We start from the raw sequence: 27,674 nt of genomic DNA on the forward strand, positions 1-27,674 counted from the left end.
GGAAATAATTGTTATCACCAACAGCAAGATCAACAGATCCAGCAGGAACCCAGTTTATTAAAGCTAATGCAACAGGACAACCTCACTAACCAGCAGACGTGCTAGTTAGAAAAGACTGCCACAAGTCACATTAGAACAAAGCTTATATAGCAGTTTCAAACACAGCACACAAAGAGACATAAAACTTAAAAACATCCTTCTATATACAGCAAGAAAGGTTATAGGTCATAGTATGTAAAGATGCATGATTCCCCACTGGTATCAATTTCCTTGGGGTGCCCCAAGACATTTGGTCTCAACTATCCCACTTTAACCCCAGCTACCTTGGCAACCAAGCCTTCAGTAGGGGCCATCTTACTTCCGTGCTCCCAAAACATGTCAAGAAGCTTCATAGCTCAAAACACCATATAAACTTCTCCTTACGCAATGATTCAGAAAATCCCTTGTCATACCATAGGTAAGCACGCCACCCAAAACTATTCCCTTATCCTTCTAAATCCAACACTTTTGCATTCTTTAGTAATATCCATTTCTTTAACCAACTAATACAAGTGTTTCATAGTATAATTTTAGATCTGGCAGTGGGAATCCACCTCTATCTTTTACATCTATTAAATTTTTATATTTAATCCTTGGCCTTTCCCCTGCCAGATAAATATAACTATCTCTCTTTGCCATTGTTTAAAGCAGCTCACCGGAATTGTCTGAAATATTCATCTATACCACTGCTCAGAAAGGAGAGTCTCATCCTATCCCATCTTTCTTTGTCTTGCTTAATCTTACTCTACACAACCTCATAATTGTTCCGGATCAGATTCATTTATAATCCTTCTAAAGTCCGTTTCTCATATAACTGTGTGATTCCTTTGTGTCTCACTGTTATTCCTCCAACTCGTCTTGTTGTTATACTTCTATTACCTCCACTTTTTTCCCCTCCCAGAAATCTTGTACTCTTTGCAGATCTGTACATCTATGACTTTCAACTTTGTAAGTGGAACTCAGTCCCTCTGGGTATTCCCATCTAAATGGCATCTTCTGTTTCTATAATGTCTCAACCAAAAATCTGTATTTCTTTCTTTTATTTGGGATTTCCTTAAGAATTATGATCCTTTGATCTTCTATGCTTAGATTGTTTTGAAAATGAGTTTGCAATTTTTTAATCTCTCATTGCTCTTGAAGAAAATTGCATCAAAGTCCCCTGGGAGTTTCTTAGCTTTCAGATATGATGATTGACCAGTAATTATATAAGCTCTGTCTATTGAATTCTCCATTATCTCTGGTTTTAGTTGTAAAAAAGATGCCAATTCCTTTGCCAATTTTTTTTAAATCTTCCTCCCAAAGCTCCAGTATACCTCTAAATCTCAAAAAAATAAATATATATATATATCTCCGAGACTGCAATCTTGTCCTCTAAGGTTTATTTCTCAGCTTGCAGAGCTGACACCTGACCTTGAACTTCTACTATACACTTCTTCTTCTTTTTTGGTATCTTGGCTCCCTTCAGAAAGTTTTTAAACTGACCCTTCCAATGGTGTTGTCCCTTTAGCCAAATTTTTAATGTCACTGGTACAATCCTTAATGTTCTTCAATAACTCAGCCAATGCTAAAGAATTTTGTTCTACAGATAAACGAATTCACATCAAAATCTCACTGAAATCACCTTCAGCTGGCAGTGACGCTTGTCTGCCACGAGCCTTCACCATCTGTCATATCCCTTTTCCTCCAACAGTTGGTAGTATACCTTCAAAAATATCTTTATTGCTTTCCACACCTATCTTCTCTTGTCATGACCTTATTTTGCCACAAGATGGTATTTTCTTAAAGTGTATACCTGTTTACATTCCAGTATGCTCTTTTGCCATAGTCCCAATCCTCAAACCTTTGGAACTCAGCAAAGGATCCCTGGGGGCTCATTGCACCAAATTGAAGTATTTATATTGTATCCAACAGAGTCCATTGGCTACAACTATAAATGGAAAATAATTGTGGTAGAAACAGTCCTTTATTGAATTATTAATTTATGTCCTTCTATTGCATATTTCTCTATCTACTCCTTTCTTCAGCAAACCAAAGTCCCCCTCACAGAAAAAAAATCTCTTAAATCAGCATACAATCCATTTTAATAGTCAAGTACCTTTCGGTATAATTTTAATCCACAAAGGATATTGAGGTTGAGATTGTCTTACCAGTTGTTCTGGAGTAAACCTTCCTGCGTCATTCGCCATCCCCTTATTACTCAATGTGGCAAGATGTTACTTGGCAAAGTAATTTAAAGCCAGTATACAGATTTGTTTTGCTGCTTGTTGTTTACCATTTTAAATGGGTTGTCCTGGCATGGCTACTCCTGAGGAATCAGAAATGGAGTCTCTACATGGTTCCTTCTACCCATCTTGAATGTCGCCCTACGGTGGTACCACTCACAATAGGGAGAGGCTCTCTTTCTGGCTTGGGCTCTCTACGCAGCCCCGGTACCCACTGGGGAGATTGGGGACATGGTGCTGTCACAGCCCCCTTTAAATTCCTCATGGAGTTGCCCTTTTAAAAATGTGCTTTAAAAAGGACAGCAAATTCTAAATCACATAGTCTACAGCAGGCATCCCCAAACTTGGCCGTCCAGACGTTTTGGGACTACAACCCCCATCATCCCTAGCTAACAGGACCAGTGGTCAGGGATGATGGGAATTGTAGTCCCAAAACATCTGGAGGGCCAAGTTTGGGGATGCCTGGTCTACAGGAAAACAAAACAGTATCTATAACTGCATTTTGTTTTCCCTAAATGTAAACTTGAGTCAAGTAGGATTAAAAGCGTGTTTCATGGGGGCCTGGAGATTGAGTCAGTGGGGGAAAATTCATGAAAGCTGGAAGGGAGAATTTCCTCTCACACTTTGAGTTATTGGGGGAAATGCTCTGCTTGGTCTAGCCAAGTGGATACTCATGCTGTGTAGAATCTACAATTCTTCAAAACTTTCTAACTTACAAGGCCTTTGTCCCTCTAGGTCTCATTTAATTTTAATCTAGAAAGGAACAAGGGTGAATTAAAGCACACACACACACACACACAACGATCATATGAATGCCAACCCCAAAGTAGGATCAAGTGGATTAGGGTGGCTTATTACCAGGTAAATGTGTGTAGGAGTACACCCACAATCAATCGATTACAAAATAAACGTAGGTCTCATAGATCAGGTGTTTAACCTACATATTTCAGAGGTTGAATGTGTAATGGTGTCCAGGGTACTGCATGCCACCATAATTATTCACAAAACATATGCAGCTAAATTCCCTTCAACACTTCTGCAGCATCCAGCTGAAATTGAGACTCTGTTGGAGAGGAGCAGGTAAGCCAAAACCTTCAGTTGGCTTTCGGTGGTGTATGTTTTCCTGTTGCAGCAACTTTTAAATACTGTATTTAAGCATAGCTTGTATTTTGAGCAGAGCTCTCTATTAATGCCCCATGCAAGTGAATCATAGTTAAACTTGCACTATTACCTAAATTGAACAATAAGAATATGAGATCAAGTTTATATCCTTCTAACCACTCCTTTCTTCGGCAACCCAAATTTATTGCAATTCCTCTACAATATAAATATAAATATAAATATGACTTAATCTAAAAATAAGTATCTAAGTGGGCTACATTTTTTTAAATAAAACAAGGAATTGCAATATGCATTTCAGTGCTTTGTACAGTCCTGCCTTATCACTAGGCAAATGCTCAGTGTATGATGATATTTTTTTGAAACCTTTTCTGTTGCTCTGCATCTGCTCCAATAGGGTATGATGAAACAGATATTGTTCTCTGTAGCTGATTACAACCTAGGCCTTCTGCAGTGTCTGTTTGAGACCTGGTCGCTACTGATGAACAGGAACAGGTAAGCAAAAATACTTTCTTCCATGTCTCTTTTAAATTTATATTTTGCTGACATAACTTTTGTCTTGCATTTTATTGGCTTGCAGTCTTAAGTTGTACATTTAACAGGGTTCTGCATTACAGTATTGAAGTAAAATGAAGTAAAAAATGAACAGACTTGCATCCCATTGTATATAAAAGTAGGTTTTACACACTACCAATGCAAGTTTAAAGTGTATTTTACCATTTTAAAATAAATTGCAAACATGTTAGCCAGGCCCACACAGTTTAATTGATTGAGTCGTGGAGTGCTGCAGACCCCATTTCCCAGTATCCCAGCAGCAACAGACTCGTCTGTGACAATAGTCCAGGGAACAGGAATTCCCAGCATCTTCAGACTCCAATGAGAACTCTATTTTTTGTTAAGTTGTGGGTGAACATATCAGACGACACAGCGATTCTTCAAACAGCTCTTGTTTATTCACAGGCCAGAACAGAACTGAACTGAAGGGTTCAGCCAGCCTGCTTATATAGAGCTCCATTACAATGCAACTGTAACACTTTCTGTAACTATCCAATCACTGAACGTCACTTTCAATCCCTTATTTGCATATGTGGACCTGAGTGAAAACTATCTACAGTATCCCCCTGCTGGCCCAGGGTGAGAACTTCAGTACATAACAATTTCCCAGCATGCTATTTGGTGTCATTAATTCCTCATCTGATTGATTGTCTGCTTCCATGCCTGCTTATTCAAAGCAAGTCCCAACAAGTTCTGTGGGGCATATTTCCAATAAATCCCCATTATCTTTGGTTTAGGTGTCCAGTTGATACCATACAGCCCAAATTTTCATTTTCTTCATAGCCATCTCATTTTCCATCTGAGCTGGTTTGCTGTGACATTGCTTCATTTGCACAATTGCTGCTCTCCTTCAGTTTGGGACTCAGCCTTTCAGGTGAGGGGCTAGCCATTTCACCTTAATAGGTTTAAGTTCTGTGAGCCTTTGCCATATTGCTCCCCCCCCAAAAAAAGTGTCAGAACTCACCATGAAGTTGTGACAGTAAGTTCTTATCTGAGACGTGCTAGAACCACATTCCAGTGTGCTCCGACCAGAAAAGAGCACTGGTTGTAGTAAGCATTTTGTTTGCATTTCATGGAGTCTTTCTGGAAGTGTTATTCAGACTGTGTTGCTCCTTCAGCCTCCAGTAAGTTGGGCAACTTTGTTCAAGTAATCCTTCCACCAAACAAAAGCTCAGCAAGAGATTCTCCATATTCAGTGGGAGATGCCCTATAATTTACAGCCAGTACCTTAATCATGCTCTGAAGCAAGTTCTGGAGCTTGAAGTGATATGAAGAAATTCACATACAGTGGTAAAATTCTTATTCATGAGGCGCAAACTGGGGCCATTACCTGTCCGAACCACCTCAAGAATGCCATGTCCAGCAAAAATGGATACTATTTTCCCAGTGACCAGGAAGCTGCTTCCCTCAGAATCCAGCATGCTTACCCTTGTTTCAGAGATAGTCATGACTTTTCCTCATGGGACAGACCTTTTTTCAGTGTTTCTCCACAAAGCATCCATCTCAGTGACTAATATTTTCAGATGAGAGATACATTATTTCTTCCCTGCACAGCACCGCTGGAACTGTAATCACGCTCCCTGCCCTCAACATGTCTAGAACCATTCTAAAAAGCACTTCCCATCTTTGCTAATGAATTTGAAACAACAGATATTGTTTTACACAGGCCAGCGATGTGGCTGTTTTTGGCAGTGGCGTGTTTAATCCAACAGACAATCAAGTCAGAAGAATTCCTAAGGAAACGGCACTTGAATCCCCAAGAATTCATGACTATTGTGAGTTGCTTGTTCAGACGCATTTGAAAACAACAGGCTATTGCTAGGACAAAATAATTTGTACATATTTCTTTTAAGTGATATTCCAAAGCATTTGCTTTTCACAGAAGCATTTCCAAGCCTGCCTGAGTTACTCCAAAGAGGGCTTGATAGATTGCAATAGATGGATTTAGCTGACTCCAAGGCCAAATGACATATTTTGTTTAATGATTAATACATAGTGTATTGATTGCGCCTCCTCTGCTTTTGTTCATTACAGCCAGCAGGGGACAAAGGCAGAATCTGGAACTTTTTTCTCTTCTCCTCAGCACCGTTGTAACTAAAATCCCCTGTAGCACATCTAGATTTAGAATAGAAGTCTCAGTCTGCCGAGCCTTTCTTTATTCTTGCAGAATGAAATCATTCAATATTGGGGATACCCCAGTGAAGAGCATGAGATTTTGACAGAGGATGGCTACTACTTGCAAGCAAACAGAATTCCTTATGGAATGCAGAATTCTGGGAAGACAGGTAATTTTGGAATGTAACTGGTTGGTGTGTTTTTTAAGGAAGTGTACTGAAAGGATTCAGCATAGCCTAGAAGTTCTTAAACTTAAAGTTCCTAATTGTTGCAGAAAATAAGTCACATCCAACTGCGTGTGTTTTAATGATTATTTGCCTATATTTTATACATCAGCACAGCAGCTTGTAACATTCTGAATGCTGATAAAAAATTGTCGGGGATAATTTGAACTAAAATCTGAACTGAACATGAAACAGTTCATTTTGTAAGTGGACAAATGTGAACTGGAATTAGTTCCTTTTTGGTCATGTTCAACTTGATCTAGAATTAGTTCCTTTTCTAACAGCCCTTTGCAAGCTCTGGAATCTTTCTTGAAAATCAAAGGAATGACTTGCCTACACAGGCATTACTGTGAGTTCTTGATCTGAGTTTCCTATTTTACTTGCTGCATTATTTTAATGAATTGTTTTGCTGGATATTTTAATGATGGATGCTTATATGTGTATTGGGTTTCTGCATTTTGTAAACTACTTAGAGATCTATTAAGCAGTATATGTATTATTATATTAAGTGGCTAACAAAAACTCCTACTGAGAACAATATTATCTAATGCCCATTTTGTTTCTGTTCCCCTCCCACCAGGTCCCAGGCCAGTTGTTTTACTGGTACATGGTGTTTTGGGTGAAGGTAGGACCTGGATTATAAATCCTCCCAAGAATAGCCTGGGATTTGCTCTAGCAGATGCTGGCTATGATGTTTGGATAATAAATACTAGAGGGAACAGCTGGTCTAGAAGACACAAGACTCTGTCAATTGACCAAGAAGCATTTTGGAATTTCAGGTATAAAGCACAACTTGTAGCTTGGATAGTTGAGATAATTGTAATAATTACTCTCTCTGAATTATAACTGATACCAACATATCTTTTTTCCTTCTGTTGTGTCAGAAGTGCTTCAGTCCTGGAAAGACTTCAAAAAAATGGGAAATGGTGGACTATGGTTCCCTTTCTTGTTATTTTTAGAGCCTACATCAACATGACAAAATTCATGACTTTCTCTATATTCTCTATATGCAGGCTGAATTTGTGGAGCTCTGAAATATAGATAAGGATCATAACTAGGACTGTGCATTCACTCTGGATGAATCCTAGATCCTGAACTCAATCAGGCCAATCTGGTATTTGCTGGGAATGTGTAGATGAAGCTCTAGATTGCCTGGGTCGGGTTCACCTAGAGCAATACAAAGATGTCAATGGGGCAGCGGTGGGTGGACAGCCACACGTTTAACTCTCTTAACATTCTTTTTAAAGGCACAAACCCTTTTAGGAATGGGAGATCACAGCCCAAATAATCCCAATTCACCTCATTATTTGGGGCAGAGTCCATACACACCTCTAATAGTGTGCCCTACTAATGCAACATGAGGCTAAGGGGAGAAAACTTCACCTGCATTTTGTTTCTGTAATGTTCTATAGCTTCCATGAAATTGCGATATGTGATATTCCAGCAACAATAAATTTTATCCTGCGGAAAACTAAGCAAGAAGGATTGTATTTTATCAGCTACTCTCAGGGTGGGACACTTGGTAAGTAATATGAAATGAATGGAATCCATTTACTGCCTGAGCCCTTAATTTTAAAACCTTCTTACAATCCAAAATTCGCATCACAGGTATAGTTCCAATCTAATAATTCAGATTGAAGGAACAACAAGCAGGGACAGAAATGCTGTTTTTGGTATTGGTTTTGAGGCCTCTGCAAACTGGTTGCAGATAAGCATATAGGAAGATAGAGAGCTGTGGTACCAAGTCAAACAGGTGGTTCCTGTAGCTCAACATTGTCAACACTGACTGGCATCAGCTTTCCTGGGTCTTTCCCAGCTCTACCTTGAGACACCTGGGTTGAACACATATGAATGCGCTCTTCCACTAGGATAAGACCATTCCCCAGTATGAGAGACCCAAAGACTGAGTGTGCATATTGACTCTGGTTTATCTGGAATAGCTGCTGAATTCTGGAATTCTTTCTCTTTGGCAGGTTTAATTGCCTTTTCACTCAGGCCACAGCTTGCTCAGAAAGTCAAGCTCTTCATGACTTTGGCTCCTATCTACACATTTGTGGGCACCAGTGGACCTGCAGTGCTAATTCTCAGTCTTCCTGATGGATTAATGAAAGTAGGTATTTCTCATAGGTTTTTGTAGTGTCTTCATAGGTGCCAAACCCATGGGCCCCTGGGGTCCTCACTGCCACCCACAGCCTCTGAGACCACCTCTGCCCACTGTGGTGGTTAGCCACCTCTGCGTGCTGCCTGCCTTGGCCTGCAGCAGTGGGATGGCATGAAGCAGTCCGACACAGTTGTAGCAGGCACCACGGGGCTCCTGGGAGGCCCATGCACTGTCTCAAAGGCCCCACAGGGCCTGCTGCAGTTGTGACTGGCTCCATTATCCCACCCACTGCCTTTCCTCTGGAGTTCAGGCCTGGTCCAGTCGTGGGTGAAGTGCGGAGCCAACAGGATGTGGCGCATGGAGACTGTGGAAGCGGCCGTATTGGGTGGTGCCCAGAGGGGGCTGGGGTGATGCATTGAGACAGGGGGCAGAGGCATCATTAGTGTAGTGCGTGCCGAAGTTGGGCACCCCTGAGTGTGTTAATGCAGTCTTCTAGCATAATCAATTTAGTGATATGGGCAGTTCAACCCTCAAGCTTATACATTGGTGGGGGGGGTCATGCTATACCTGGTTTAATTAAGATGATTTAATTTCTAAATGCTTGGAAATTAATTCTAAAGAGAATCACCAAGATCTCTCTGTGTGTTTAATTTTACAGCTGATATGGGGGAAGAAAGAATTTGTCTTTTTAAGTAACAAATTGAAAAGACTGATGGCCAAGTTTTGTAGCTATCCAGTAATGGACGAGATTTGCATCCAATTTATGTTCCTTGGCTCCGGACGCAATCCAAATAACTTAAATGTGGTATGTTGACTCTTTATTTTGCTAAACATATTGGCAAAATACCATACTCCAGTCCCCACAACAGCAATATATTTTATTCTAATATTTAAAGATAAATTAACCATGCTTTGGATTGCATATTGAGTAACTAACATGATGGAGTTCAATAGTACATGCTTCAAGTTATGCATGTATAGCATTGGAGACCTAAATGTGTAACTGAGTGACCATGTCTGTACATGTTTGAACCAGAATGGAGAAGAATCTTTGTGGAAGAGACCCTGGTATATTACAGAAGGGATAAACTATATGGCTTTTGTTGTTTTCTTTATCTGTTGATATCTCACGGGGTAGAAAACTGGTGGCCCTTCAGATGGTGTCAGATTCCAACTCCCATTCATCTCAGTTTGCCTGTCGAAGGGTCAGGGATGAGGGCAGTTAAGAGCCTAAGAAGAACCTGCTGGATCAGGTCAATGGCCCAGCTAGTCCAGTGCCCTGTTCTCACAGTTGCCAGTCAGATGGAGAAACCCTCAAGCAGGACCTGAGCTCAAGAGCAACTTGCATTCAGAAGCTTTATTGCCTCTGTCCATGGAGGCAGAACATGGCGGCAAGTTGCTCTTGTAGTCTAGAGTCAGGGAATGGTCTGAAGACGAGGACTGTGGGATGCATTCTATGACAGACCAGCTTTTCTCTGATGGAGAGCTGGAGGGGGAAGAGTCACTCCCCTTGTCCACGGTGTGTTCAGAAGCAGAGAGAGAGATACAGAAGCTGAACAGCTTAGGGAGGAGTTACCCAGTTATGAAATAATGACAAGGGAACCAGAAGGGAGGGGACAGCTAGTCAAGACGTCAATTGAGAGTGTGGGGGACCCCCCCCCCCATGGACTCGGAGGTCTGAATGTATCAGAGAGCAAAGGAGGCAGAGAGGGGGAGGAACTTCCCATTGGTGCCTTGAATGCTGTGGAAGTTGGAAGGAGGATTCAGAGTAGTCAACTGCCCTCCTTGCGGAGAGCTGTATATTTGTTCTTGCAACATGATGTTGTAATTAAAGGACTATAAACCTATCAACTGCTCATAAATTATTATCTGTGAAGTTCCTGAAGGGAGGGGAGGACATTCTGTGCCTGACATCTAGCAGTGTTTGGAGCTGTACAGAGCAGCCACTCCCTATACATCAGAACACAGTGATCATAGAATCATAGAATCATAGAGTTGGAAGAGACCACAAGGGCCATCGAGTCCAACCCCCTGCCAAGCAGGAAACACCATCAGAGCACTCCTGACATATGGTTGTCAAGCCTCTGCTTAAAGACCTCCAAAGAAGGAGACTCCACCACACTCCTTGGCAGCAAATTCCACTGTCGAACAGCTCTTACTGTCAGGAAGTTCTTCCTAATGTTTAGGTGGAATCTTCTTTCCTGATCTTGTAGCTTTAATTGTAACAGATGAAAAATAGGACATTACAACTTAACTTGTTATTTATTTGTAATCTTTATAGCCCATCTTTTAATTTCAAGAAATTCACAAGATGGGTCTCAAGCAACAACAAAAAATAATTTCTGAACTATGTGACCCATAGATAGCAGCAAAATAACAAGATTGTACAATGGTGATGGGATAAAATCAGACAGCAGCAGACAGGGTAAGGGTTGGCATGGCATTGGATCCCAGGATATTCCACAAGACCCGTGTTGATAGAATGGATCTGCTGCGTTTGGACCACCCCAAACCTGTTACATGAGAGTCAGCCAGTGTGGTTCAGATTCTTCCTGAGGTGCAAGCTAGGCAAGCAGTGGCGTAGCATGGGGGTGCAGGGGGGGGGCGGCCGCACCGGGCGCAACATCTGGGGGTTAGGGTTAGGGGGCGCAAATACACGGGTTAGGGGGTGCAAATTACTTGCCTTGCCCCGGGTGCTGACAACCCACGCTACGCCACTGTAGGCAAGTAAGGTCTCTCTGGGCGACCAGGGTGCAGATTCCTACTGGGCAGATTCCCCAACACTAAGCTTGTGGGTGCCATGATCAATCATAACCTCAGGTCCCCAGTGACATTCATGCCCTCATACAAACAACATTCTTCACCTAACAAAGGAAGGCCATAATTTCACAGAGGTAAAGCAAGTGCCAATCAGGTTATTTAAGGTTATTTCCTTGCCCTCTCAACCAGTGACCCAAATTACTCAGTGAATGCTCTAACCCCAGTGTGGGTGGGTGGGAAGCTTTCATGGCAAAATGGCCTTGAGTATCATAGGCAGCAGCCTTATATAGGCTTTCCACTCTTCTTTGCAAGGGCTCATGGGACAGTTTTCCCCCATGAGCCCACTACACAAACAAGATACTGGGAAAAGTTTTTCCGCAATCTGTGGGCCACAGCGCTGCTGGGCAAAGGTTTCCTGTGCTTATTGATCACAGAATGATGCTTAAAATAGTATAAATATTTTTTTAAAAATGCAAATCGGTATGAGACTCACAACCACATCTTTCCTGAGATGTATGTTTTCCTATGTAATATCCATTTCAATTTCTCAAGGTATTTGGATATTGTATTGCTCTAATGCTTGTGATCTTTTTGCTAGTTCAATTCTTAAAAACATTTCCATACTTATTTCCCCCCACAGACCCGAATAGATGCGTATTTTGGAATTATTCCTGATTATGGTTCTGTAAAAAACATAATCCACTTGGCCCAGGTGAGTTTTAATGCATATTTTTCCTTATTTCAAAATTTAGAGGCCATTTGATGTTCAAATGAATGTTTAACCTGTGTGGATATTTTTTTTAATTTTCAGAAGGTGGTAGGAAAGTTACAGTAAATGAAAAACAATATAGCAATAAATGGTATATGACAAGCTGCCATTCACAGGATCTTTGTCGCTCTGAGTTACTGCTGGTGTAGTTGCCCGGTTACATGTGATATGTGTCTACAGGTATAGAAACTGACAATCATAATATGCCAATGAAACCAAAAGAAAATATTCTTAAATAGGGTCATGCAAAAGAAGAAATAAAGAGAAACTTTTCAATTTTGTTGCCTAAAGAGTAGCTTTTAAACTTCAAACATCAAGTGATTTTTTATTCATTATATCTGAAGTGATAGTTAAGTTTTAATGTGCACATTGCAGTTTCTCATTAGCTTACACAGTTTGGCCATTACTAGGATAGCGAACATCAAGGATTGATTTTTGAAATGATTGTATAAGGGTTCCAATATCATTTACTTATTAATTTGCAAAGTATGCAAAATACTGGTGAAAACAGATTATATTTGAAAAAAACTGAAAAATATGAAAACGTTTCAAGATAAAATAATCATATATTTTTACGAAACCACACACAAATTTATGAAACTTGTAGCAAACTTGCTCGAAACTTATAGCAAGATCTTTGTTGACTATATAATCATATTATACCATATAATACAATATTATTATTATTATCCTTCCTCTTGTAGGAGCCTAGGATGACTATCTATATCCATGAAATACAACCAATATAATCACAGCCAAAATACAGTAATCACAAGAATAAAAGTTCACATCTATCTATTTAAAGAAAAGTTTTCACAATTTTTGCAGGGATTAGGGACAGGGTTCTTTCTGTATGTTATAAAGATGCCTGCATTAAAAATTTGAAAATTCTGTACTTTCCCCTTTACTTTATAGGTTTCTAAATCAAGAGAACTGAAATATTTTGACTATGGCAGTAAGAACAAAGCTATATACAATACGGTAAAGAGTTAAAGAAAAGTAAAGTTTCAGGAGTAAACCAGGCACAAATTCGGAGACAGTTGGGTGGGGCCTTGTATGCCTCCTTCCAGCACCTTCTGCAGCCAAGCTGGTGCCAAATGCATTGCTCTACTTCCTTTGGACCACATCAGTGCAGCCGAGATGGTGGTCTTATTGTCTGGGCAGCCCAGGACCCCCATACCCACTGCCCAGGCCTGCGCCTCAAGGAGGTCACTTTGGTGCTGGTAATGCAGTGGTTGGACTTTACCACTGGAAACGCACTCCATTCTCTCCCAAGACGGATGGATACCAACACTGTAAACCTAGATCCCATCCCTTTCCTGGAAAACCCTTGATGCTTCCCACTATTCCTTGTCCAGCCATGCCTGGACACATGGCTGAGGTCCCGGATTCCACAGCCCAAATGATCACCTAAAGAGCACCAGATAGCGCTGGCAGTGGCAGACCAACCGGACTCCAGCACCTCGGCCAGCATGCAGTATTCCAACAAAGCTGATGCTGGTTCCCACAGCATTTCCCCTTGCTTATTAAATTTATAAGATTTTATAGTCAGGGGTGACCACCCTAGCATTTATGTGGTTAGAGATCTTCTTTTCTTTTCTTTTACTTTGAAATCATATTATCCTTTTCTTACATCAGAATGTTGCTTATTCCCAAGGAGAAGTGTTTAACCTCAGAGCAGCAGAAGCAAACGCAGTTTTATTCCTATAGTCATGGTGGTGCTACGTTTGAAATGCTTTAAATATATAAAGCTGCACATGTTCAGCATGTGTGTGTTTGTGTATGTATATATATAGCTTCAAAACAGTTATCTTGTTTGTAGAAGCAGCTGTGAAGCCATGCAATGGCAGTAGGAAAGAGATATTCGGAGAACTTCAAAACTGAAGTCATATGGGCAGCTTTCTAAAGCCTGCTCACTGCTACCTGAAAGACGATTAAGTCCAGAGCCTAAATGTGCCAAGCTGAACTATTGCTCACTTTAGCAGACATGCACATTAATCCTGATACAGATCCTCAGTGTCATTGTACATCCCACAATGTTGGTATATCCTATGCTCAATCCAGTCAAGCAGTTGTCCTACACATAAATCAAGGATGCACAGTAAACAATTAATGCGTGACAGATTCATTAATACAATGGAGAAGAAAATCTGATACTAATGCTCAAGGAAGCATTTTCCAGATACATAGATCACACATACCAGAGTTTTGATGGTCCTGCATATGAACCATCAGACGGCTAAGAAAACAGGTAAAATCTAAGATTGGCAGATGAAGACCGTTTTAATCATTCTGATATTTTCATCCACAGACCACTCCTCCATTCTATCAAATCGAAGACATGGTTGTGCCAACTGCTGTGTGGTATGGTGGACATGATATTGTAATAAACAGAAAGGACATCCAGCTGTTGCTTCCTCGAATCTCTAATTTAGTTTTCCATAAGTATATTCCTGAATGGCAGCATGGCGATTTTTTATGGGGTCTGGATCCTCCAAAGAAACTATACCCTGATATATTCTATCTTATGCAGAAGTACAAATAAAATGTTATGAAAGTCACTAACTGCTTATATTCCCTGCGATTGTAGACATTGCATTGGGTCTGTATGACTTGTATTTATGGTCAATTTCTTAACTGCTTTTTGTTTCTATTACCTATTGCTCGTCATCTAATAAAATCTACCTTTTGGCATTGATACAATTGGTAGTGGAATTCATTGACCTTGCATTGCAAAAGTATACTGCTCTCTGCAAGGGCCTCATCTTTTAGCCACAGCATAGATGTTTCTTGTTGTTCCTTGTAGATCAGTGGTTCTTAACCTTTGAGCACAGTGCTCATAGGCCCTTTTTAGAATCTGATGAAAGCAGTGGAGCCCCTTTGCAGAATTCTTTTCACAAAGACAATTTTCTAAGGCACAAGAAGGAAATAAAGGAAGGGGGAATAATTTTTGGTGCCTGGTTGATGGGGCCCCTAAAGTTCATGCATGGAAGCCTAGGGGACCAGGGCCTAGGGGTCCATGGTCAAGAACCCCTGCTGTGAATCATTGTCCTGACAAGGAGATAATGAGGCTAGGGGTGGGAGGTGGCACACAATTTCCTCCAGCAACTCTGAGATTACATCCAAATCTTATTGTGTACCCTTGGAATCAGTTCATCAGGCCCTGAAGATTTGAATTTATTTAAAGTAGCTATGTTATTGTCCATGGAGAATCATGAAGAGTTGGACACAACTAAACAACTAAACAACAACAAAGAAGCTAGCTGTTCCCTTACTACCTCTTTACCTATCTTGGGCTGTAGCTCCCTCTTTACATCATGTATTCTGCTATCACCAGGTCGCCATGCAGGAGTTCTGTGTGTAAGGGGATTGTACAAAAGGCGGGGATGTAGGACCGGTGTGTGTAGGTGAAAATGGGTGCAGAATAGAAGACACCAGTGGCTTAAAAAAAAAAAACCATGTTGGGAAGACCAGGTGTGAGCTTAGAAGTTGCACAGGGTGCTAAAAAGAAGTTCTAGGAGGTTAATGTGAGGGGAGGTGGCTGGTGACTAGAGTGAGTAGGGCGAGCAGGGGGGGCAGAGCCCCCTAGTTAGGCAAAATTGCATAGAAACATGTCGGGTCAAATTGACACTAAATCACTGAAGAATGTTCAGGAACATTTTTTTTAATGCAAACAAATGTGAAGAACTGAAACTGAGACTTTTAAAAATGAGAAAATGAAAACAATCTATCCCCTTGGCAAGGATTCTCTCAACCTGTGGTCTATGAGCTTTATTTAGGTGGTCTATGGTCTTCGTATGAATACCTCCCTCTCCCCCTGCATTTCATAGAAAATAAGTTTTAAGTTTGAGAGGTCCATCTGCCCTCCTAGGCAGGCGGTTTTGCAGATGGGCTCTGAGCCACCCTAGGTAACCAGCGAATGGCAGGCCAGATCATCTGCCTGCCACATATTGACCTATGGAGGCACGAGGTCTCAGGCATTCCCTTGGGCAGGGGACCAACTGACCAATAGGGGTACGTGGCCCTGTGTCCAGGGACAGGATAAGTTGCCTATTCCTTTTGACTTTTGGTTCAAAATGAAAAAAAATCCCCCCAGATGGCCAGGATTTCCTGGGTTTATGGCAGCCCTATTGATCACTGAAAACCACATTCTCAGTTAAAACCACATTTTAAAATGTTGATATACAATTTATATACCAATTAATATAAAAATAAACCTCTAAGTGGGTTACATTACAACAACAAGGAAAAAGGAGAAACAACAATATACATTATAATGCTTTGTACAGACTTATCATTAGGCAAATGTTGGGTGTGTGATGGTGCTTTCTTTCTCAACTGTTTTCATAGTTTCCAGAAGCTTCTGGCTGGTTGCCCTGGAAAGTATAAAGACAAGGAAAAGTTTCTTGCAGTCCTTTTTCATTTCGAACACAGAGAGGCTCTAGAACCCAGCCTCTTGGATAATGGTGTTGTCCTCTGTTAATCTGCACCCCCTTCTCTCCCACTTCCTCATTCGTCGTCATCATCACCTGCTGTACGGGGGGTGCTAAGTGCCCTCTGTCTTTGAGTTCTTTCTCTCCTACTTTTAAGGCTCGCTGGGTTCTGGGAAATGGAAGGTCTGGAATGTTTTCTAATAACAGGTCAGCAAGGTGTTGCTCCTCCTCTCCCATTATTTCCCAATTTTCCCCCTCACCTGCCTCTGAGCTGCTACCTCCCTCAAACCCCTGTTGTAAATCGATACTATCTTCCACTTCCTCCTCCCTGGAAAGGTCAGGAGGTGGAGGCAGTCTCCACCACTCCTCTGCTCACTCCCTGACACAAAGGACTTCTGCTGTGTCTATTTGAGATCTGGCTGCTACTGATGCACAACTACAGGTAAGCAAAATTACTTTCTTCCATGTCTCTTTTTTATTTACCGGTATTTTTCAGTGACATAGCTTTGGTCTTGCATTTTAATAGCTTGCATTCTTAAGTTGTTCATCTAACAATGTTATACACTGCTGAAGTACAATCAATAATTTTTTAGCAGACTTGCATCCCATTGTAAATAATGGTTTGTTCTACAAATTACCAAAGCAAACATGTTAGCTAAGTTTAATGGATTGAGTTTAATGGATTGAGTCATGAGGTGTTGCAGACCCCATTTCCCAGTATCCCAGTCAGCAACTGCACGTTCTGAGCCAGTGGTCCTGGGAAGAGGAATTCTCAGCACCTCCAGCCTCAATATTTTAAACTGGGAGACAACTCTATTTTCCAGCTAGAATTGGTGTCTGAAGGGTGCAGTAAGACTTTTAAAAAGTACTGGGGTTAGGAGGGAATGTTGTTTGGTGTCATGACTCACTTGGCACTGTTGGGTCTAGCTCTAGCATGGCAGATACTGGAGGAAGATGAGAAGGAATGGAAGTGGTAGGCTGGCCCCACCTCAGCCCCACCTGGCTCTGTGTGGAGATAGGACTTCCAGCTCCGTTCCTTCCAGAGGGAGAGAGAACACTGCTGGATCAGGCCAAAGGTTCATCTAGCCCTTTTATCTCACCTTTCAACACCCATCATGTCTCCTCAAGATCATTCTTCAATATATTGAGTTTCCCCCCTGAAATCTTTTTCATTAAGGACTCATGTTTTCAGACTAGAGATCCTGTAGTTCTGTTTTATACACAGGTCCAAGATGTGGCTATTTTGGGGAGTGGCCTGCTTAGTCCAACAGGCTCTGACATCTGAAGAATTCAGCAGTAGAAGACATCTGAATCCTCAAGAATTTATGACTATTGTAAGTTAATAATTCAGATGGCCTTGAAAACAGTGGACCATGATCCTTATAATTTCATTTTTAAAACAGTTTTCAAGAGCACATGCATTTCCAGGAAGAAACTCCATGCTTGGCAGGAGTTATTTCAAATTGCAAGTTAATCTGATTGTGTTTGAAACAATACTCTCTTGGCTAGATAAACTGATCTAGAAGACACAGTTAGCTTTGATAACTCCTTCTCGGAGCAGAGTTTTAGGAGCCTGGCTCCTCAATGTAAATGTTGACATTTGCTGCACATGCATTAGCTGAAGCCTTAGGCAGCAGATTCATTATATTTCTCATGGTGAGACATTTCTTTGTAGTTGCTTACCATACAGATTTGGTGTTCTGCATCATATCAGTATAGATTTCCTTTTTGTCTTTTTGTTGTGGAATGGAGAAAACCACAATCAATCTGTGGTTATGTACACTTCACACAAATATACCCAGATGGGGGAAAGGGGGAATAAATTTGATTCAGTTCGCATTTCAAGTTAAATCTACACGATTTGCATTTTCTGGAACAATACACAAACCGGAACAAAGCCATCCTTCAAAATTGGCACGTCTCCAATTTTTGTGTGCTGTTTTCCAGCCAAGTAATACCAAGGGCCTAGGGCTTGCTGACCGAAAGGTCGGCAGTTTGAATCCCCACGGCGGGGTGCGCTCCCGCTGCTCGGTCCCAGTGCCTGCCAACCTAGCAGTTCGAAAGCACCCCCGGGTGCAAGTAGATAAATAGGGACGGGAAGGTAAACGCTGTTCCGTGTGCTGCGCTGGCTCGCCAGATGCAGCTTTGTCACGCTGGCCACGTGACCCGGAAGTGTCTCCGGACAGCGCTGGCCCCCGGCCTCTTGAGTGAGATGGGCGCACAACCCCGGAGTCTGTCAAGACTGGCCCGTATGGGCAGGGGTACCTTTACCTTTAATACCAATATAAATGCATATACCAGGGTAACATGTTTTTAAGAATGCATATACAAGTGAAAATAGAATACAAAAAAATCATTTTATTAGGCAAAAAAAGGGTGTGTTTTGGGCAAACTTGCATACAGTCATGTGTACATCATGAGAGCTTAGGGGAGGGATAGGGAACCTAAGGCCCTCCAGGTGTTGTTGGACTACAACTCCCATAATCCTTGACCCTTGGCCATGCTGGCTGGGACTGATAGGAGCTGGAGTCCAGCTATAGCCACAGATTTCCCATGCCTGGTGTAGGGCTAGTAAAGTCACTTCACAATAATCTTGGCCCTCGGAAGTTTTTGTTCTTTGAGATATTCAAGCCATTGTCCCAGAAATCGAATGATCAGATTTATTTATTTTTTAATCTAGCATTTCTATTTCCATCCTTCTCCACTCACAGCCCGAAGTTATCCAGTACTGGGGATACCCCAGTGAAGAGTATACAATCCTGACAGGGGATGGCTATTACCTGCAGGCAAACAGAATTCCACATGGAAGACATAGTTCTGGGAAGACAGGTAATTTTGAAATTTAGCAGTAAATGCATTAAAATGCCACATGCCATGCCTGATATCCCTATGTTCAACTTTAAAAATGCTACCGAGACTTCACTATTTTTTCCCCTTTCATTCAAGAAATTGTTGCAAGTTGGCTGAAATCACTTGAGTTGTGCTCAGTTGTAAACCCACTTGATGATTCCTTGTTCATTATATCTGAGCAACAAGGTTTCCCAGATTAATCAATAATTCCAAATTATCAACAGTTGGAATAATTGTCCATTCATAGCAGAACACTATGAAATATCTTAAGTGGTGTTGGGTTTGGTTGAGTGGCTTTTTTATGCCTTTTCAAAAATCAGTGCAAATATTAACTATCTCCTGATTCTTAGCAGAGTTGTTTAGAAACAGCCGCAGCAGTTGTGGCCCCTCTTCAGCGTCAGGCAGCAATCACCTCAGAGACACAGCATTTCACCCACAGGAGAGGCAAGGTCCACCCACCTTCTCGCCTCACCTACTTCTGCTACCTTTTGCCAATGCTTCAGCACTGCATCTCTGGATTGCTTGGGAAAAGTAGGCGGGGACATGTTGGCAGAAGAGAAAGTGGGCAGGGAAAGAAGTATCATGGCGTTTTATGTAGGCTTACACAAAACATCGTTGCTAGTCTTCACACAATCTATGGAAACATTTTCTGAGGTCCTAGGAAATGTCTGGCTCACCTCCTTTGTACCCCCTGCACCCTACTCTGCTTGGCCTTAGGCTAGATACCAGTGGGAAATGTTGGTGCTCTGTGAGTGCCCATTCTCTATCTAATGTTGTCTTTGTTTTCCAGGGCCTAAGTCAGTTGTGTTATTGGTACCTGGTAACCTTTGTGAAGGCAGGAGCTGGATTTCAAATCTTCCCAGCAATAGTCTGGGATTTGTTCTAGCAGATGCTGATTATGATGTCTGGATATTAAATAACAGGGGGACCACCTGGTCTAGAAGACATCAGCACTTCTCAGTAGACCAAGAAGAATTTTGGAATTTCAGGTAAGTACAAGGGGCTATTGTTGCTTGGATGGAAGGGATGCTTTTCCTGAGAACTTTCCCAGGACTCAGCTAGATTAGTAAAGAAAAAGCATTTTAGATGCATTGTATAGGCAATATAACACTATGAAACCAGATGGCACTGTGGAGTTCTGTCTTTCTCAACTGGATTTCCCTATATTATTTTACAATGCGTTTAACTGAGATGCTTCATAGATGTATTTATTTTTATCATCATCATCATCATCATCATCATCATCATCAATCTTTATTATGGTCGAGACCCAACAAATCATTACAAAGCAATACACAATTCAGACAGCCTACCTCCAGGTTAAACAGGAGCATCTCCACCCCCATCGTTCTACCCGGATACTGAGGTCCAGCGCCCAGGGCCTTCTGACAGTTCCCTCACTGCGAGAAGCCAAGTTACAGGGAACCAGGCGGAAGGCCTTCTCGGTAGTGGTGCCCGCCCTGTGGAACGCCCTCCCACCAGATGTCAAAGAGAACAACAACTACCAAACTTTTAGACGACATCTGAAGGCAGCCCTATTTAGGGAAGCATTTAATGTTTGATGTATTCTTGTATTTTAATATTTGGTTGGAAGCCGCCCAGAGTGACTGGGGAAGCCCAGCCAGATGGTCAGGGTATAAATAATAAATTATCATTATTATTATTACTATTATTCTTTTGTTCAGACTTAAGGATAGGGATCATTGTTTCTTGCAACCACCAATAAAAACTGTGCCACTGCTAATGTTCTAGCGTTTTTCCGGTCTTCCAGTAGGAACCTGACATAGTGAGCCTTTGATTTTCCTGGGAAAGGTACCAGCAAGGGTAATATCAGTTCAGCCACCCAGAGCAGAATTTTAATTTAATTTTGGGGAATTTTAAGCATGGCACCACACTCCACATAATATCAGAGGGTAGTGACCCCCCAAAAGGCATTTCCTGCTCTTGCCCCTGCACTGTGGAATGCCCTTCCATCTTCCATATGGAAAGCATCATCAGTGTGATTCTGCACATCGTTCCTGATGTAGATCTTCATTCTCCACTTGGTTGTAATGAAGACATTTATTGCCACTTTGTCCCTGGTGTAGATCTTCACTCACTGCTTCCTCCCTGGAGGGAAGTGGTCCAATTTTGTGGTTCACCTCCAGTGCCAGAATATCTTAGGCCAGTCCTAATTCAACTAGCATATAAGACCATGAACAATTTGGCATTTAGATTACCTGATAAAGGGTCTGCTATTGTACAGATCTGTTAGTTCCTCCAGGCATATTGTGAAGACACACCATTTTGCCCAGACATTCCAGGATGTACACCTTTTAGACTGTGTAAAGGGACTTCTGAACTAAATTTAACGCAGTTGAGCGATTTTATATAATTTAATATAATTCTTTAAAATTATCCTTTAACATGTGGACAATGTACATATCTGAGAACCTATTGGGCAAGTTTAAGGGTGATATAAATATTTAAATAAATCATAAATATATATTTACTCTTTCTCTCCTTACTCTTTTGATAGGACAATAAACTTACAACGTTATCCTCCAAATGTAAGGGTATCATATGTAATGTATGGTACTGTTGGTATTTATACATTAAAGTCCACAACTGTATGCAATTGCAGACAGGCAGAATTTCACCTATATTCTGTGTTTGTCTTTCAGCTTTCATGAAATGGCAATTTATGATAATCCAGCAGCCATAGACTTTATTCTGCAGAAAACTAAGCAAAAAAGCTTGTATTATATTGGCCATTCCCAGGGAGGTACAACGGGTAAGTTAATAAGAAAAGAATGAAATACCTTTTATTTTCTTGCCTTTTGCATTATCAAGCATGGCTGATGGGCTCCAGCTCCTGCAACACCTGGAGAGCCACAGGTTTTTTAAAATCTCTTATTTGTTTGTTTGTTTGTTTGTTTGTTTGCAAGTGCTATGTTTAGAATTGTTTCTTTTTTCCAGGTTTTATTGCCTTTTCAACCATGCCACAGCTTGCTCAAAAGGTTAAACTCTTCATGGGCCTGGCTCCTGCCTACACATTGGACGGCATGAAAGGAGTCTTTTCCTTAATTCTACGCCTTCCTCAAGAATTGATAAGAGTAGGTATTATTCAAGGCCCATAATTCTAATATATATTTTTCTTCTGCATCTTTATGGAGAGTTAGTCTTCCTGCCATCCGCTTCATTTCTTTATGTTGAGTGTGAGCTTGAAGAATTAGAAGGTTTGGATCACATGAACATTTGTAGCATGATAAGGTCAGAGTCACCGTGGACTTTAGAAACAATTTCATCAGACATATTATATTGAGAATCTGGAATATATATAAACATAAGTTATACGTGAATATACCCTTATGGATCTCAACACTGGAAGTCTTTCCAAGAAAAGAGAAATGGTTAATGGAAATTCTTCTTCTTCTTTGGCGATTACTCGTAGCCAAGTAAGATTGTCTTCCAAGAACACGGTCTTAACAGTGAGTCCCTAAGTGACTGTGGAGGCCAATTCTAGATCCACACATCCTTCCACAATGCTTTTTGGTGGCTGCTCCCAGACAGGATGAAGACTCTGTCACAGTCAGGGATGCTAGAAAGGAATGATTGACATTCCAACCTGCATGCGACACAACCAGCACCATTTGAATTCTGCTGCTGTTCAGCTTCTGCCAAATACTCTGTTATTCATCTTACTGTCCACTATTGAGAATTCCCTTTTCCAGGACCCCACTCCCAAACTTTTAAGGAACTATCAAGAAGGCCCCATCTGCCAATCTTAACACCTGAGAGGTTGTGTGGGAAGAAGGTGGTTGTTCAAGTTGTTGGAGAGCACCCCCTTAGAAATCTCTCCTCAGCTATCTAGAGCCAGGCCACATCAGAAACTGGCAGCAAAATTGCCTAGAATGCCTAGGCATATCACCTTGAGCATGCTTGAAGAAAAGTGGTATATAACTGTAACATAAAGGAGATCTGTTCCTAACAGGAGCCTCAATGTTTCCTTCCAAGAAAGGACAATTATTTAGTAATGCCTCAGATTTTTTAAATTTTATTTTTACAGATTATGTGCGGCAGTAATGAACTCTGCTTTTTCTATAACAAACTAAAAGCCAACAATGCCAAGTGGTGCAGCTATCCAGGGATTGACAAACTTTGTCTCCAAATCATGTCCTTATTCCAAGGACGCAATGAGAAAAACCTAAATGTGGTAGGTAGTTTTATTCTCTATCATTTATTCATTTATTTCTTTTTGAAAGAACTTGCTGTGTACATATACAAAACAACAAAAGAAAATCAAACAAACAAAATAGAGTATTTGCCATAATTTTGAGTTCCTTTACACAGTTCTTCCATGGTGAAATTCTAGAGGCCTCTTTTAATAAATGTTGATCTATCTTTTAAAATTTATTTTCAAAATTATCTTCACGTCTAGTTGGTAGTTGGTCATTTACGCGTAGCCATAGAAGAGGAAATGCACAGCACTACAAAAACCAAAGAAGTTTCAGAGTGACTAATTTTAACTGCTTATGGTAATTTCCAGATGCAAATTTAGAAGGAATTACTGCTGTAGGGCAGGCTGTGACCAGGTGACCTCTCTGCCTGCTCCATGTGCTGTCCAGGTGCTCACTATTGTGAGGCAACTTCAAGGCCCCTGTTCTTCCTTCTTATGGCTCTTTATCAGCTGGATTCACTATGGGTGGGGGATACACATCTAGGTACCCAGACACCTCTTCATCAGAAAGCTGCTTCCTTGTGCTGCATGAAAGTGTCTGTATGCTGCACTACCTTGATTGCCATGACCAATTGCTTTGTAAATAAATATGTTCCTTGAAAATTTTTCAAGAATGTGAATATAAAAAGCATTTTCTTTTCTATTATTCTTCCAGAGTCGAGCAGATGTGTATCTTGGAATTTACCCTGATTTTACTTCTGCAAAAACTATTGCACACTGGAGTCAGGTACATTCTAACAAATACCTTCTCAGCATCTCAAAAAAATGGGAGTCAAAAGTCTGACATTTCGACTTGCCTGTTTAGTTTCTCATGTTTCTGTTTTAGTACTAAGGTTTCCATTTCATTTTATAAAAGTGTAGTTTTCCAGATTACCGGACCACTCAAAAGTTATATTCTAGATACTTCAATATTCAGACATGAGCTGTAACAACTCTTTGGATCTCATGGGAAGAACACAGGAAGCTGCCCTTTACTGAATCTGCCCATTGCTTCTTTCAGTTCAGTATTGTCTCCTCTCACTGGGAGCAGCTGTCCAGGGTTGCAAACTGTAGTATCTCCCAGCCCCACCTGGAGTTGCAAGGAATTAAATCCGGAACCCTCTGAGTTCAAGGCAGAGACTCTATCACTGATCTATGGCTCTTTCTGAATATTTAATTTTGACATTATAATTCTTCCTTATGTTCTTTCGCCATTGCTTATTCTCCTTGCTGCTGAGTTCTACAAGGGAAACAATGAGACTAAGGAGTAGGAAGCTGACAGGCAGGCAGGGGGTGGGTGGAGGAGGGAAGATGGAGGTTGGTGGGGTACTGCCCCATGCACCCGAGTGCACTAACATCCACTGGTGCCAGGAATCCTCACATTACGCAGAAGGTGAAACATATTGCAGTGGTCTTGGCAGCTGAAGATTAGTGAAGGCTGGGCAAAAGAAGAGGTCAATATTGTGGGCACAGGCACCAATTCTATGGGGTGAGGATAGCTCCTCCCTCCCAACATATGCCCAAATGGGGCTGAACCCCCTCAATCTTGAGTGGCCGGGCTCAGTTTTTTACTATTTTCTCAGAAATGAGGGTGATAGATATGTTAATAACCTTCTACCTGACTTTCTAGAGACACCACTGTTTTAAGCAGAGCTTATGGTCCTATCATTGGCCAGGGTGGATGGTGGGAATTCTGATACTGTCAAACCTCGGTTCCTGAACAGCTCCATTTTCGAACACCTTGGCTCCTGAATGCCAAAAACCTGGAAGTAAAAGTTCCCATTTTTGAATGCTTTTATGAAACTGAACATCCGACGTGGCTTCTCTTTGAGTTCGACAACCGAAGTTTGACTGTAACCAAGATCTCTAGAGCTTGAATTTTCTTGTGGCCCTCCATCTTTCGAGAGGATTTTGTTTTTTGAACGTGCACCAAATTTCAAATTGTGTATAAGTCTTTTCCATCTTTTTAGGTTGATAAAACCAACCAACTTAAGTATTTTGATTATGGATCAAAGAACAAAGCTGTCTACAACATGGTAAGTGTTTTGGATTCTAATGAGAGATTTTGGCGGTAGGTTAAATGTTAATGTGAACCATGTTGCGATTTCTGAGTTCTTATATAATTCCTTTGGGTGAGATAACACCAAAGACACCAAAGAACTGGTTGTAATTATGTGTTTATCTATGAAAGTGCATGCATTTAATGAGTAAGGCATAGAAAACTTCCTTATCCCAAGTCAGACTGTTGATCCACCTATCTGTCCATACTGTTTGCAGCAGCTCTGATTCTAAGCCCTACTAGAAAACCTGAGGGACCTATGACCTTCTACACACAAACCAGATGCTCTACCAGTGAGCTACCACTCCCCTCTAGATTTTGCCTTTTGGGATCCATTGAGAGCCTCCTTCCAGGCCAGATGGGCAGCAGGGCTTAGCTGAGACTAGTCTGCTGATATGTGCAGAAGTGGCTGCCTCTGCTATGTTACTTCACCTTTCAGCTGTTGGGGGGGGGAGGCTGAGCAACATCATCAAAGCCCTACTGCGCCTCAGGCTCACAAGGAGACCCTCCCTCTGTCCTGAAGAGCACGTCCTCCTCATGAGCCATGAGGACTCTTATTCCTTTTGCTATTCTTACTGCTCCAGAGTAAGGAGTTGGATACTTAATAGATAGTTAAAGAATGATTTTCAAGGGACAGATGTTAGACCTTCAATGGATCTGAAGATCCAAAAGATGTCTTTAAAAAGAGGAAAATAAATAAAAGTGAACCTAATTTTCATCTTTCTGTTCTTTTTCTCAACAGAGTACACCCCCATTTTATAAGATAGAAGACATTACTGTGCCAACAGCTGTGTGGAGTGGTGGGAATGACATTGTTGTAACCAAAAAGGCTGTTGAACAGCTGCTCCCTCGAATCCCTCATTTAGTTTTCTATAAGAATATTCCTGAATGGCAACATTCGGATTTTATCTGGGGTCTTGATGCACCAGACAAGTTGTTTAAGGATGTGCTTTCTCTGATGCAAAAGTTCAAATAATGTCTTAATATGAGGGGCAAACTATATATCTGATATTAATGCAGACACATTTTTTAAAAAATTTACATTTATTGTTTTCTGTACTGATGTTCTTCTTTTCTGTCGCAAATAATATTAAAGGTTGGCTAGCAATAACAAAAGGATCTACGGAAGAAAAACACACAACAAAATTGATAGTAAAAATGTAACAACATGCAGGGGCACAGCCTCTAGTACTACTTATTATTATAATATATATTCATATTATATTGTGTAACCATGCATTATAGAATAAACTTGCTTCTGTTCTTCAATGAATCATGGAATTCTTTGCCAATACGAAGGGACCCCCAAAAGGCCAAAGAATATGCAGCTTGGAATAACTTTTTGTATTCCAGCGGAAGGTACTCCAATTCCGACTAACCCACGCAACCAGAGGTCAGTGAGGGAAATGTCACACATTGCTCAGGTTTGGCTATCAAGACCATGAGCCTCCATAGGGCGGCTGTCTCTTATTTTAGCAAATGTTTTCAACTGCTTGACCCCTGTAATACCTTCCACGTAAAAGAAGCTAATCGCTGGCTGGCATTGTGTACACCTGGCTTTGCCAGACACAAGGGAGCCTATTACTGTTGAGACTTTGCGGCTGATCTGGGGCAAGTTTGTTGGTCCAGTTTTGAGGTCCAGTTATTTGCAGTTTGTCTCGGTACCTGGCTCTTGCTCCAGCATGGAATGACCGGGGGGGGGGGGAGGCAGGGAGGCCTGCCGATAACCCTCCAAAGCCACCATTAAGAAGCAGAGGTTCTCCATATACAGTGGTACCTCTGGTTGTGAACGGGATCCATTCCAGAGCTCTGGCCGCTTCCCAAGGAATTTGCAACTGGAATTCTGCGCATGTGCGCGGCGCAGTTTAATGCTTCTACGCACGAGCGTGGTGTATAGAGCGCTTCTGCGCATGCACGCAAAGTGAAACTCGGAAAAATACTTCCGAGTTTGCTGTGTTCACATCCTGAAATATGCACAACTAGAGGTGTGCGTATCTAGAGGTACTACTGTAATTGGATCTTTATACTGGACTGAAGTACAGGCGTGTGCTAGAAGAGATGAGATCACAAACTGTGGAACAAAACCAACTAGGGCAGTGATGGTGAACCTTCTGGAGACCGGGTGCCCAAACTGCAACCCTAAACCCACTTATTTATCGCAAAGTGCCAACACGGCAATTTAACCTATATATCTCATTTTTTTTCTGTGTGTTTCACATTTCTTCTTTAT

At 41.3% G+C, this 27,674-nt stretch overlaps 2 protein-coding genes across 3 annotated transcripts; both read left to right on the forward strand.

Moving 5' to 3' along the window:
- The first annotated feature begins 5,324 nt into the window (after positions 1 to 5,324).
- LOC128414009 (lipase member M-like) lies at positions 5,325 to 14,670 on the forward strand. Its single transcript, XM_053388648.1, has 9 exons — positions 5,325 to 5,710; positions 6,103 to 6,220; positions 6,855 to 7,053; positions 7,687 to 7,796; positions 8,248 to 8,384; positions 9,034 to 9,180; positions 11,776 to 11,847; positions 12,820 to 12,885; positions 14,216 to 14,670. Exons 1-9 carry the CDS (start codon positions 5,609 to 5,611, stop codon positions 14,447 to 14,449), a joined length of 1,185 nt encoding a protein of 394 aa, XP_053244623.1. The 5' UTR covers positions 5,325 to 5,608; the 3' UTR covers positions 14,450 to 14,670.
- A 1,909-nt stretch (positions 14,671 to 16,579) lies between these two features.
- On the forward strand, positions 16,580 to 27,142 carry LOC128413998 (putative lysosomal acid lipase/cholesteryl ester hydrolase). Of its 2 annotated transcripts, XM_053388633.1 has the most exons (10): positions 16,590 to 16,779; positions 17,563 to 17,671; positions 19,049 to 19,166; positions 19,978 to 20,176; positions 21,851 to 21,960; positions 22,146 to 22,282; positions 23,236 to 23,382; positions 24,062 to 24,133; positions 25,356 to 25,421; positions 26,187 to 27,142. In XM_053388633.1, the coding sequence occupies exons 1-10, from the start codon at positions 16,766 to 16,768 to the stop codon at positions 26,418 to 26,420; spliced, it is 1,206 nt and encodes a 401-aa protein (XP_053244608.1). In that variant the 5' UTR covers positions 16,590 to 16,765; the 3' UTR covers positions 26,421 to 27,142. The 2 variants fall into 2 exon arrangements, with proteins under 2 accessions (XP_053244609.1, XP_053244608.1); XM_053388634.1 differs by lacking the exons at positions 25,356 to 25,421; positions 26,187 to 27,142 and adding an exon at positions 25,016 to 25,348 and having other exon boundaries at positions 16,580 to 16,779.
- Positions 27,143 to 27,674: the final 532 nt, after the last annotated feature.

This window comes from Podarcis raffonei, chromosome 5, assembly GCF_027172205.1.
Source record: "Podarcis raffonei isolate rPodRaf1 chromosome 5, rPodRaf1.pri, whole genome shotgun sequence".
In the NCBI taxonomy this organism is placed as follows: Eukaryota; Metazoa; Chordata; class Lepidosauria; order Squamata; family Lacertidae; genus Podarcis; species Podarcis raffonei.

What these genes read in the sequence shown, in the direction of transcription:
- LOC128413998 (XM_053388633.1), top strand. An exon ending in ATGAGAAAAACCTAAATGTG is followed by an intron (nt 23,383 to 24,061) that starts GTAGGTAGTTTT and finishes TTATTCTTCCAG; the next exon opens with AGTCGAGCAGATGTGTATCT. An exon ending in CTATTGCACACTGGAGTCAG is followed by an intron (nt 24,134 to 25,355) that starts GTACATTCTAAC and finishes CCATCTTTTTAG; the next exon opens with GTTGATAAAACCAACCAACT.
- LOC128414009 (XM_053388648.1), top strand. Translation starts at nt 5,609, where the DNA reads ATGTGGCTGTTTTTGGCAGTGGCGTGTTTAATCCAACAGACAATCAAG. An exon ending in CCCAAGAATTCATGACTATT is followed by an intron (nt 5,711 to 6,102) that starts GTGAGTTGCTTG and finishes TTATTCTTGCAG; the next exon opens with AATGAAATCATTCAATATTG. An exon ending in GCAGAATTCTGGGAAGACAG is followed by an intron (nt 6,221 to 6,854) that starts GTAATTTTGGAA and finishes CCCTCCCACCAG; the next exon opens with GTCCCAGGCCAGTTGTTTTA.